The sequence below is a fragment of the Chiloscyllium plagiosum genome, chromosome 31 (assembly GCF_004010195.1).
Source record: "Chiloscyllium plagiosum isolate BGI_BamShark_2017 chromosome 31, ASM401019v2, whole genome shotgun sequence".
Lineage (NCBI taxonomy): Eukaryota > Metazoa > Chordata > Chondrichthyes > Orectolobiformes > Hemiscylliidae > Chiloscyllium > Chiloscyllium plagiosum.
In genome coordinates this window covers 43,739-55,791 of record NC_057740.1, presented here as the reverse complement: position 1 = coordinate 55,791, position 12,053 = coordinate 43,739, and the positions used below count along the sequence as shown (strand labels likewise).

General features: G+C 42.5%; 1 protein-coding gene across 1 annotated transcript in view; it reads left to right on the top strand.

Annotated features, from left to right (window-relative positions):
- plppr3a (phospholipid phosphatase related 3a) overlaps positions 1-12,053 on the top strand; it is a 129,981-nt gene that overhangs the window by 74,202 nt on the left and 43,726 nt on the right. Inside the window, exon 3 of the mRNA XM_043720758.1 lies at positions 9,572-9,757. Coding sequence (XP_043576693.1) covers positions 9,572-9,757 — 186 coding nt within the window. The remainder of the gene's footprint in view (positions 1-9,571; positions 9,758-12,053) is intronic.

Here is a 12,053-nt window from a genome sequence, read left to right as displayed (position 1 = left end):
CCACCTGCACTCCAGTAAAAAAAATGTCCCATCCTATCCAGGCTCTCAAACCCTCCAGTTCTAACAACATCCTGATAAACCTTTTCTGAACCCTCTCCAGCTTAATAATATCTTTCCTATAATGGGGAGATCAGAACTGGACACAGTACTCTAGAACAGACCTCATCAATGCTGGGCAACAAAAACTGACAGGACGTTTTGAGGAAATATAGAGGACATATGACTCTATGACTGTATAATGTATCCCTTATAACATGGCTAACAAGAGTGGAACAGTGAGCTGGATATTTATCTCAATGCTGTTTGTGGGAGCTTGCTTGGCATTAGTGTTTCCTCCATTACAACAGTGACACTAAACTAAACTTGTCTCGTTGGTGCTATCAAAATGCATGTTTTGTTCTTGTTTTAAGAGCCAAAACTCAGCAAATCTCAGCAGTCGGTCTGACAGTAATAAGTCCTGAAGGAGACTTGTTTAGGAAATTGCCTTTTCAGTGACAGATGAAAGGGATGATGAAAGGGATGAAGATAGGGTTAGTCAGCAGGCAATAAATAACAAAGACGATTTGAACAAAAACAAATCTTCGCAATGTTTTTGTTTAAAGCTGGGTAATGAAGTATGATATATTCAGTCCGTTTCTCAGTGGAGCTAACTTAAAAGTGTAAAACTGCTGACAGATGTTGACGTGTCAATTTTGCCACAAAATGGATTGAAATAGGAGGCTGTCAAACAGAAAGGGAGCACTGAAGCTGCAGTTAGCATCTGCTTGAATTGCAAATGTCTTCTCGGTGTATTGGTAGCATGAAACTGGGTGTTGTGACAGATCCATGTGGTAACTCAGCTGAGAAAATCTTAATGTTAATAGTAAGACACGCACATTATGTGATATGTGTAAATGTGCGCAAGGTATCTCCGGCAATGCAATCCAGTGATAACTGTAAACATATTTCAAATCTTGGACTGACCAAGCCCTCAAGTTGTGAGAGTCTGCCTAAGGGGAGGGTCTTCTTGTGAAATAATTAATACTGGGTTTAATAATTAATACTGTGTGAAAAGAGAACTATTCCTGCAATGCACAAAAAGGCCAAGAGCAGGCCCAAGGCTCTTGTTGAAGGAGTTGACAGTAAACCAGTTTTCCAACCAATTTCTTTCAAACGCTGCCCTTAAATGCAAGAATCCAAACAGTTTCCAAAAGAGTTTTCAATTAAATGCAGGCAGGAATTTACCGCAGAGAGCTTAAATATACTGTCCCTGGTGGGGTTCTGTTGATGTGCCACATTGGAAAAACCTATCATAGCTCTCATGGTAAGGGAATATCATGGTAAAGGAGAGAGGGTAGTCTGCACATCTGGTAACCCATTCCAGAAATTGTTCCTGAGCATAGAATGAGCACGGACTGGGTGGACAGAGGAACTGAACCTTCCTGTGACTGATCCTTGGATACAAATTACCATCAAAAATGTCTACACTCACACTCTGTCACACTCCAACAGTTCCTGAAATATATCCAACATTATTTTCGCTCAGGTATTATCCAGGCATCACACATGGACACACATTACAATAGCAGTAAGTCCTTTCTATGGGCATATGAGGACCCAATGACTTTTCAAAAGGATCTTCCAAAAAGAGATCTATCCTGAAAGAATAAGAACATTTGCTTCAACATTTGAATTCTTTAATGTAGTTAGAGACTTATAATCAAAATGAAAATGCTATGAGTATTACTTGTCAAGCATCTCTGGATCTGTTCCTACATTACGGGCACTATATAAATTCATTTTGTCTTTGGGAGCAATTTTGATCTACAGGATCTTTAATGGCATTAGTTACCATCGTCCCAGATGACTGCTCTCTCATTAGAGAGTGAGAGAAAGAGATAATTGGTGGTGGTCACCGTGTGAGGGTCATCATACCTTCATAGTGACCTCAGCTGGTATAGGAATTAAACCCATGTTGTTGGTATCACTCAGCAAAGTAGACCAGCTGTTTAGCTAACCAAGCTCACCATCCCCTCAGGGGAAGCCAGAAAGGGTAAAGATTTTTTTTTCAGCCAGTTTTTAACTAGCGCTTACTGTTAATTATCTCATCACCAATATTAACAATAACAATCTTAATTTTAAATTATAGAACTAAAGAAATGCAGAAGGATTGTCCATCCTAGCAGAGCCTCAACCAACACTGAGTTAAACAGGAACCTAGATATTCACTTCATTGTTCCAAGGGGGGAGCTTGCTTGGCATAAATTAGCTATTTTTTTAACTTTGCAAAAATGATTACAATCCAAATATGCCTCATTAGCTGGGAAGATTGGACAATTCATTGACCTTGACTTGTCTGCAAATTGATTTTTCTTTCTCTGAATTCCTTCCATCCTCCTCCCCCCTCCGCCCCTCTGTATCTGCTCCATATTGAATGACCAGCTGAGCTTGCATGAGTACTGAATCACAGATCACATTAAAAACTCAACTTGCAGTTTGTTGGAGCAACTGCACACTGATTTATTCCATTTCACAAGCTCTGGGATTTTATTTTCATTTGTATTTCACCTCAAAGTTACAATTTTGAGATAAGTCATACTTTGGTGCATTTAAAATATTAAAAGTATATATTTTAAAAATCCTAAGATTTTAGGAGGTTGAGTTCAATTTGATCCCTAACAGAGGAACATTCTCTCTCCCAGGTAGGTAGGCAGGTCCTATGAAAAATCACTTGTACTTAAATAGTAACCTGCTCAGATATGTTACAACTCAACAGTGGGATTTGAACCAGAAGCTTCAGAACTGGAGACAGGGATGATACCACAAGAACCTTAGTGTCTCCAATATGAACAGTTTCAGTGTGAAATACCTCCACAAAGTCCGGTATCCCATCATCACGTTACCCTTTATTAACACATGCATAGCACATGACACTGACCCAGCCAGCATTCAGCTGGCTCTTAGAACATAAAACATTACAGTGCAGTAGAGGCCCTTTGGCCCTTGTTGTTACACCAAACTGTGAAACCCATCTAAAGCCAATCTAACCTTCACTATTCCATTATCATCCATATGTTTATCCAATGACCATTTAAATGCCCTCAAGAGTGGTGAGTCCACTACTGTTGCAGGCAGAGCATTCCACGCCCTTACTACTCTGAGAAAAGAGACTACCTCTGACATCTGTCCTATAACTATCACCCCTCAATGTTAAACTATGACCTCTTATACTAGCCATCACCATCCGAGGAAAAAAGCTCTCACTGTCCACCCTACTTAATCCTCTGATCATCTTGTGTGTCTCCATTAAGTCACCTCTTTGTCTCTAATGAAAACAGCCTCAAATCCCTCAGCCTTTCCTCATAAGACCTTCCCTCCATACCAGGCAACATCCTGGTAAATCTCCTCTGCACCCTTTTCAAAGCTTCCACATCCTTCCTAGAACGCAGTGACCAGAACTATATGCAATACTCCAAGTGCAGCTGCACAAGAGTTTTGTACAGCTACAACATGACCTCATGGCTCTGAAACTCAATTCTATCAATAAACCTCAATCCTGTCTAGTCTAGTAGCTGTATCTCAGTATAGTCCTCAACAACATTGTTTTTTTCCTGTGTGAATTCTGACTAAAAACATTCATTTAGTGCCTCTCTAATCTCTTCAAACTCCACGCACAACTTGCCACTACTGTCCTTGACTGGACCTAATCTTAGTCTAGTCATTGTTTTATTCCTGATATACCTACGCAAAGCTTTAGGGTTCTCCTTGATCCTTCCTGCCAAAAACTTTTCATGTCCCCTCCTGGCTCTTCTTAGCTCTCTCTTTAGGTCTTTCCTGGCTAACTTGTAACTCTCAAGCAACCTAGCTGAACCTTCATGCCTCATCTTAACATAAGCCTCCTTCTTCCTTGTGACAAGAGATTCAACTTCTTTGTAAACCACAGTTCCCTTGCTTGACCATTTCCTCCCTGTCTGACAGGTACGTACTTATCAAGGACACGCAGTAGCTGTTCCTTGAACAAGCTCCACATTTCAGTTGTGCCCATTCCCTGCAGTTTCCTTTCCCATCCTATGCATCTTAAATCTTGCCTAAATGCATCCTAAATCTTGCCTAATTGCATCATAATTGCCTTTCCCCCAGCTAAAACTCTTGCGCTGTGATGTATACCTATCCCTTTCCATCGCTAAAGTAAACATAACCGAATTGCGGTCACTATCACCAAAGTGCTCACCTACCTCCAAATCTAACACCTGGTAGGGTTCATTACCCCATACCAAATTGAATATGGCTTTACCCCTTGTTAGCCTGTTTACATACTGTGGCAGGAAGCCCTCCTGGACACGTTAGACAAAAACTGACCCATCTAAAATACTCAAACCATCATATTTCCAGTAAATATTTGGAAAGTTAAAGTCCCCCAAAACAACTACCCTGTCAGTCTCGCTCCTATCCGTAATCATCTTTGCTGTCCTTCCCTCTATATCTCTGGAACTATTTGGATGCCTATAGAAAACTTCCAAAATGGTGACCTCTCTTTGCCTGTTTCTAACCTCAGCCAATACTACCTCAGTAGACGAGTCCTTATCAAACATCCTGTCTGCCACCGTTACACTGTCCTTCACTAACAATGCCACATCTCCCTCTCTTTTACCATTTTCTCTATTCTCACTGAAACATCTAAATCCTGGAACCTGCAACAACCATTCCTGTCCCTGCTCTATCCATGTCTCTGAAATGGCCACACCATCAAACTCCTAGGTACCAATCCATGCTGCCAGTTCACCCACCTCATTCCAGATGCTCCTGGCGTTGAAGTAGACACATTTCAAACCACCTTCCTGCTTGCCGGTGCACTCTTGCAATCTTGAAACCTTATTCATGACCTCACTACTGTCAACTTCCTGTACACTGGAGCTACAATTTGGGTTTCCATTCCCCAGCTGAGTTAGTTTAAATCCTCCCAAAGAGCATGAGCAAATGTCCCCCCTACAGGATATTGGTACCCATCTGGTTCAGGTGTAGACCATCCCGTTTGTAGATGTCCCTCCTACCTCAGAATGAGCCCCAATTATCCAGGTGTGTGAAACCTTCCCTCCTGCACCATCCCTGTAGCCATGTGTTGAACTGCTCTCTCTCTGTCTCTCTCTCCATTCCTCACCTCGCATCTGGCATGGGTAACAAACCAGAGATAGCAGCTCTGTTTATTCTCGCTCAAGGCTTCCACCTTAGCTCCCTGAATTTCTGCCTTACATTTCCATCCCTTCTCCTATCTGTGTCATTGGTGTCTTTGTAGACCATGATTTGGGGCTGCTCCCCCTCCCCCTTAAGGATCTCGAAGACACGATCAAAGACATCATGGACCCTAGCACCTGGGAGACAACACACCAACCGCACGTCTCTCTCATTCCCATAGAATCTTCTATCTTTCCCCCTCACTATGCAGTCCCAATGACTAATGCTCTCCTCCTCTCCCCCATTCCCTTCTGAGCAACAGGAACAGACTCTGTGTCAGAGACTTGGAACCATGGCTTACCCAGCAGTATCCAAAAAGGTATACTTGTTATTGAGGGCCACAGGGGACTGAGTGAACAGAACCACGACACTCCTATTTATATCTCTCAGCCAGGACTCCTTGATTGGACCAGGGTAGCAGCCCCATTCAGGGAACTCATATTCGATAAGATCCACCTGGCTGATCTTGTTCTCATTACTACATAATGATCTCATTGAGTGGTATAAACAGGCCACAGTTCAGGATTAATTGCCACTAAATTGGTAATCTCATAATGTTCATGGAAATCCCATGGTGATACAGTAGGTGGCACTGAGGAGACCTCTGTATCAAGCCAATTTGTGGGTGGGCCACTATTCAACAATTGGTGAGCAACATGGAGAAGAGTTAACTTTATGTAGCACCAAAACCTTTGCCAATATCAGCTCTCCCCATGTTGCCGGATGTAACATTTATTGACAGGGTCTATAGAGTTATTGTGAAACCAGTGACATCATCCAACTAAGTGTGTGTCCTACAGCTAATCACAGGGCAATGGAAATATGCCAGGTGAAAACTCTGTTTTAAAAAAGTATCACCCTCAGCCATTGTAAATGAGATTTTCCAATTGTTGTTGTTCAGCATGGAGCTGCTAAGGAATACAGATCGGGAAATGGTTTTCTTTTTCATATTCAAAGAATTGAGCTTGGGATAGGCTAAAATACTCCTTCACATGTAACAGGCAGGAACACATACCCGTCCATGCCCACTATCCAGTGGCAGCCAGAGAAACTCTTTGTGTAGGGATTAGAAAGTTTCCACCCCTGGATGATGTAAGGAAGTGGCAAGATGTACTGCTGATCTGTTACTGTCACGCTGAGTTTACTCCTGTAACACCAGGATGAGGTTTGGGTCAATCAGACACTTGTGTGTCTGGGATCGAGCCAAGAATTAAAATGTACTAACACACTTGTTTCAGTGTGTCATGTTGCAGGAGGGCAGAGCTCAGATGGAGACTGAGAGCTTTATATCACTATGTCATATGCTCTGGGACACAGTGAAAACATCATCGCAAGTCCCTTAAAGCTGTAATATAAATCTGCTCTGAGACATCACACTGGATGCACAGATATATAATATAGTGTGAAAGTGAGGGGTACCCTAAACTAAAAATCTTGCTGAAGATCTAATCCAAGCCTTTGTTACCTCAAGCCTCAATTATTCAATACTGTCTTCACCAGCCTCCCAACTCCTACTCTGCATAAAGTCACATTTATTGAAAGGCAAATCAGGTCAGGACTTATACACTTAATGGTAAAGTCCTGGGGAGTGTTGCTAAACCGAGACACCTTGGAGTGCAGGTTCATTGTTCCTTGAAAGTGGGGTCTCAGGTAGATAGGATAGTGAAGATGGTGTTTAGTATGCTTTCCTTTATTGGTCAGAGCGCTGAGTATAGGAGTTGGGAAGTCATGCTGTGACTATACAGGACGTTGGTTGGGCCATTTTTGAAATATTGTGTGCAAGTCTGGTCTCTCTGCTATAGGAAGGATGTTGTGAAACTTGAAGGGATTCAGAAAAGATTTACAAGGATGTTGCCAGGGTTGGAGGGTTTGAGCTCTCAGAAGAGACTGAATAGGCTGGGGATATTTTCTCTGGAGCATCAGAAGCTGAGGGGTGACCTCAAAGAGCTTTATAAAATCTTGAGGGGCATTGATAGGGTAAATAGAGGAGGTTTTTTTCCCTGGGTTGGGGGAGTCCAGAACATGAGGACATAGGTTTAGGGTGAGAGGGGAAAGATTCAAAAGGGACCTAGGGGGCAACTTTTCATGCAGAGGGTGGTGCGTGTATGGAATGGGCTGCCAGAGGAAGTGGTGGAGGCTAGTACAATTACAACATTTAAAAGGCATCTGGATGGGAATTTGAATAGGAAGGGTTTGGAGGGATATGGGCCAAGTGCTCACAAATGGGACTAAATTAATTTAGGATATCTGGTCAGCATGGACAAGTTGGACCAAAAGGTCTGTTTCCATGATGTACATTTCTATGACCCAATGATTCTATAGCTTTATTGTCTGTATCCAAACTCAAACCAAGGACCGTTCACCCATCACTCCTGGGCTGCTGAGTTCCCCATTGTCTTCAAATCCCCCGTTGGTCTTGTCCCTTCATATTTCTCATACATCCTTTAGCCTAACAGTCCCCTGTGATATCTATGTGCCTCTTATTCTGGCTTCTATAGCTTTTAGTCGCTTTGGGTTACGCCATTGTTCCTTCAATGGCTTCAGGTACTGGCTTTGGAGTTCCAACCAAAAACTCCTCTTCCTCACAAGCTCTTGTATCTTTTTTTCAGATAATTCCTCATACCTTTCATTTTGACTGAGTATTTGAACACCTTGGCTCAGGTTTAATCTTTCACTGTTTTTACGTTGCTATAAAGCTCCTTGGTAATTACTACAGCCCAATTTTTATCTTTAAAATGTGTTGGGCTATTTCCTGACACTGCAGTCCTGTCTCCTGACAAGTTGAGGAGGTCTGTGGGGTGACGGGGATCGGTTACCATCTCCTGAATCTGGCCCATTGCAGGATTGGAGGCAGTCTGATGCTCAGACAATGTCTTCAAGCAACCTAGCCTTCACTTTTCTTACCCTCTCAATACTCCTACTCACCAAGCTTTCACTATGGATAAAACTCAAGAGCCCTAAACTAAAATTGGAAAGTTTTGAGATGCCCATGAAACTGTCAAAAGTTAATAAGCAACCATTTAAAAATCTTTGTTTCTTTTTAAAATCATTTTCAGGAACTCATAAAACTGTCAATAAAAACAAAGCTTCTAGTCTATTTTACAACCGTCAACAAAACCTCTGGAGCTTAACACGTTAGGTTATTTGAACTAATCGTCATTTCTTCCATTCCTCTAAAGACAGCACAGATTGTTTCTTTTCAATCAAAGTAGTCCCCTATCTATTCAGTTAAAAATCACACAGGTGAAGGTTGAAGGAGCGACACTCCGAAAGCTAGTGTGCTTCCAATTAAACCTGTTGGACTATAACCTGGTGTTGTGTGATTTTTAACTTTGTACACCCCAGTCCAACACCGGCATCTCCAAATCATGACCCCTATCTATTCAGTTATTTCAAAGACTCAAAACATGGCTCGGCTATCAATCAATGTCAATATCAAAACAGAGAGTCCAACAGTCATTTGAAATGTAAATCCTAATAGTAGTGAATGTTGAAGAGCACTTTATTTTCTGGAGAAAATACTTAAATAATCTGAAAATCTTTCCATTTTCACAATGTTTCTCAATTCAATGGTCACTTAGTTTTTATAAAGAAAGTCCTATCATTAATCACTGCATTAAAGACATAACATAGCATACAGCATTTCATGATAACATGATGTGATCACTGTCTTGTATAGTATCTATCAGAAGGTTCTAGTCTCCAAAATAGTGTTCTCTAGTGGTTCATGACTCCTTGAGGTTCCCATCAAATGGCCCCAAGCTCCTTGGAAATCATGAGTGGTCTAAAATACCTTCCCCTGCAGTGGAGTAGGAAACGGTAGAAGTGGAAGTGAAGGTCATAAAACACAACTTCAAAAGACATGAATGGGGCTGGGATTCCTAGAAGCAGGTTCTGCCCCACGATCAATAACTCATGCCCACAATCCATTCCAACAAAAATGGGGGCTTGGAATTCATATAAGTTCCTCCATTATGAGTTACCATAAATGGTCAGAGACATCCGGTGAACTGGAACATATCAATCCATGGAAAACAGGTTATATTCAAGAGCAGCAACAGTTTTTGGGAGGATTTAGAGCTCTTCCTTGAAGAGTGGTCAGAGAATCTTTGGCATCCACCTGGCCTGAAAGATGCAAACTCTTTATCTGAAAGAATCTCCAGGAGCTTCAAGAGGGCAGCCCTCCCTCAGTATTGAACTGACATCTGTAATAAGGCTTCAACACCAAAGTTTCTTACTTGTACATTTAAGGTGCTTTTTGACCTAGTGTTGGGAGTCAAAATGAGGGAGGAGGGCTTCTGATGATGGGATTGAACTCAGTGTTATGCTGAGCCACTAATTCTCAATGTTCATGTTGCAGCTTCCTATTGTGGCTTCATCAATTGTGACACTGTACTTCCTGGAGCTGACGGATTTGTTCAGGCCGGCCAAGGTTGGCTTTCAGTGCTATGATCGTGCACTGAGCATGCCCTATGTGGAGCCTAGTGAAGAACTCATCCCCTTATTGATGCTGCTCAGCTTGGCATTCGCTGGTCCTGCTGCCTCTGTAAGTAACTTGGAGTACATTAGATTAGATTAGATTAGATTACTTACAGTGTGGAAACAGGCCCTTCGGCCCAACAAGTCCACACTGCCCTGCCGAAGCGCAGCCCACCCATACCCCTACATTTACCCCTTACCTAACACAACGGGCAATTTAGCATGGCCAATTCACCTGACCTGCACATCTTTGGACTGTGGGAGGAAACCGGAGCACCTGAAGGAAACCCACGCAGACACGGGGAGAATGTGCAAACTCCACACAGACAGTCGCCTTAGATGGGAATTGAACCCGGGTCTCTGGCGCTGTGAGGCAGCAGTGCTAACCACTGTGCCACCGTGCTGCCCACTCAATGTGTACCATACGTTAATGACACAATGACAATAAAAGACGGGAGGATGCCACTCCTCAACAGCTTAACTCACCGCAGGTCTCATTAGCTTAATGTTTCAGTTAATCCTCCACTTCAACAGCCAGGGATGGAGGGACAGTTCCAAATTCCCACTGTCTTCAGTGTGAAGAAGTACTTCCTGACATCTCTTGGATTGGCCCCATTCTGATTTTTGAGTTATGCCCCTCATTCTGGACTTGTCCACCAGAGAAAATTATTTCTTGCCATTTAACAAATAACATAATTGAAGTCATGAATTGCTGGAAAAGCTCAGCATCTGTGGAGAGAAAGCAGAGTTAACATTTCGGGCCCAGCGACCCTCCTTCAGAATTCTGAAATGTTAACTCTGCTTTCTCTTTGCCGAGTTTTTCCAGCAATTTCTGGTTTTGTTGCTGATTTCCAGTATTCACAGTTCTTTGTTTTCTTTTTCATCTAAATCGCCTTAAGTACTATAATTGTCTTCCTCACCTCCTTATCTCCATCATACACTGGGAAACAGGAAGGATTTAGTCAATCAACTACTGTGAAGAATACAGTAACTTCTACTGTAACTTTCCACTCTTCCAGCATCTGATGTACAGCAGCGATAGTTACCTGGAATTTATTTGACCTCCTGGCCTCCTATCCTCCCTTGACCTCTTCATCTCCAACTGCCATCCTCCAAGTATTTAGATTTTTTTCCAACAGACCCAAGCTGCTTAAGTGAAGTACAGGGAGTGGAAACCTGGAAAATATAGTATTTGAATAAGAAAAATCCTTTCTAGTAATACTTCACAATCTTTTATCACTGGTCAATGCTTCAGGTAAATCTATAACAATTTACTTCACAGAGTCCCTACTGTGTGGAAGCAAGCCATTCAGCCCATTGAGTCTACAACAACCCTCTGAGAAGCATCCTTACCATCCCCTGCCCCATCCCCAATCCCTGTAACCCTGCGTTTGCCATGGCTAATCTATCTAACCTGTATATCACTGGATACTACAGGGAAATGTAGCATGGCTAATCCACCTAATCTGCATGTTTGGATTGTGGGAGAAAACAGGAGCACCTGGAGGAAACCCACGTAGATATGGGGAGAGGAATTTGGTTAGGACCAGTGAGATTTTATTCTAAAATCCAGAAAATCTCCAAATCCAGAAATGATTTGTTTTGAAGCATTCTGGAGAGGAGATGTTCCAATGTATAATCACCAGGTTAATTGGCACAATCTCACTGTCCTTGGTACCTGCTGTGAATATCTTGATGCCGATTGAGAGAGAGAGGGAGGGAGGGAGGGAGGGAGTTGTCCAGGTTACCAATATGTTTTGGAGCCTGAGGATTGTGCTGTTGAGATCTCAAAAAGTTATGAATTGAGGTAGATTTCTGGACAGCCCATTGCCCATCTCATGCGCAAAACCGAGACCAAGGAAAGATGACAGAAGCAGCTCTGTATCCAGTTTTTCACTCCTTTTCCTCCCTTGGGAGAAGTTCCCACATGGAATTTATTTGAAATTTAAATCAGCATCTCTAACAATCTGCAGCTGTTTCAAGTTGCCCAATGCTTGCAGATTGTTGTGTTTTGATTTAAAATTTATCTCTCAATACATACGGTTCTCCTCAAATCTCACTCAAGGTATTCCATTCCCTCATTCAGCCCCTAATCGTCTTTGATAATTACACAGTGCTCTGCCGCCAACGTCACCTGTCCCAATGCCGTGGGTTTGTGGAAAATGGTATTATAAATCCGTGCTTGGTGTTCTCAAGGCACAGTAATTAATGCAGCCAACAGGGATGTAGCCCTCTGGCTGACAAGATGAGATTAGTGAGAGGGGAGTGAGCTTGGGGGAAGCAATGGGGAAGTGAGGTCAAGATGAGCAAAGGAGATTCAGGGAGAGGTGAAGTCTGTGCAAGGGGAGAAAGGGAGAGGTGAG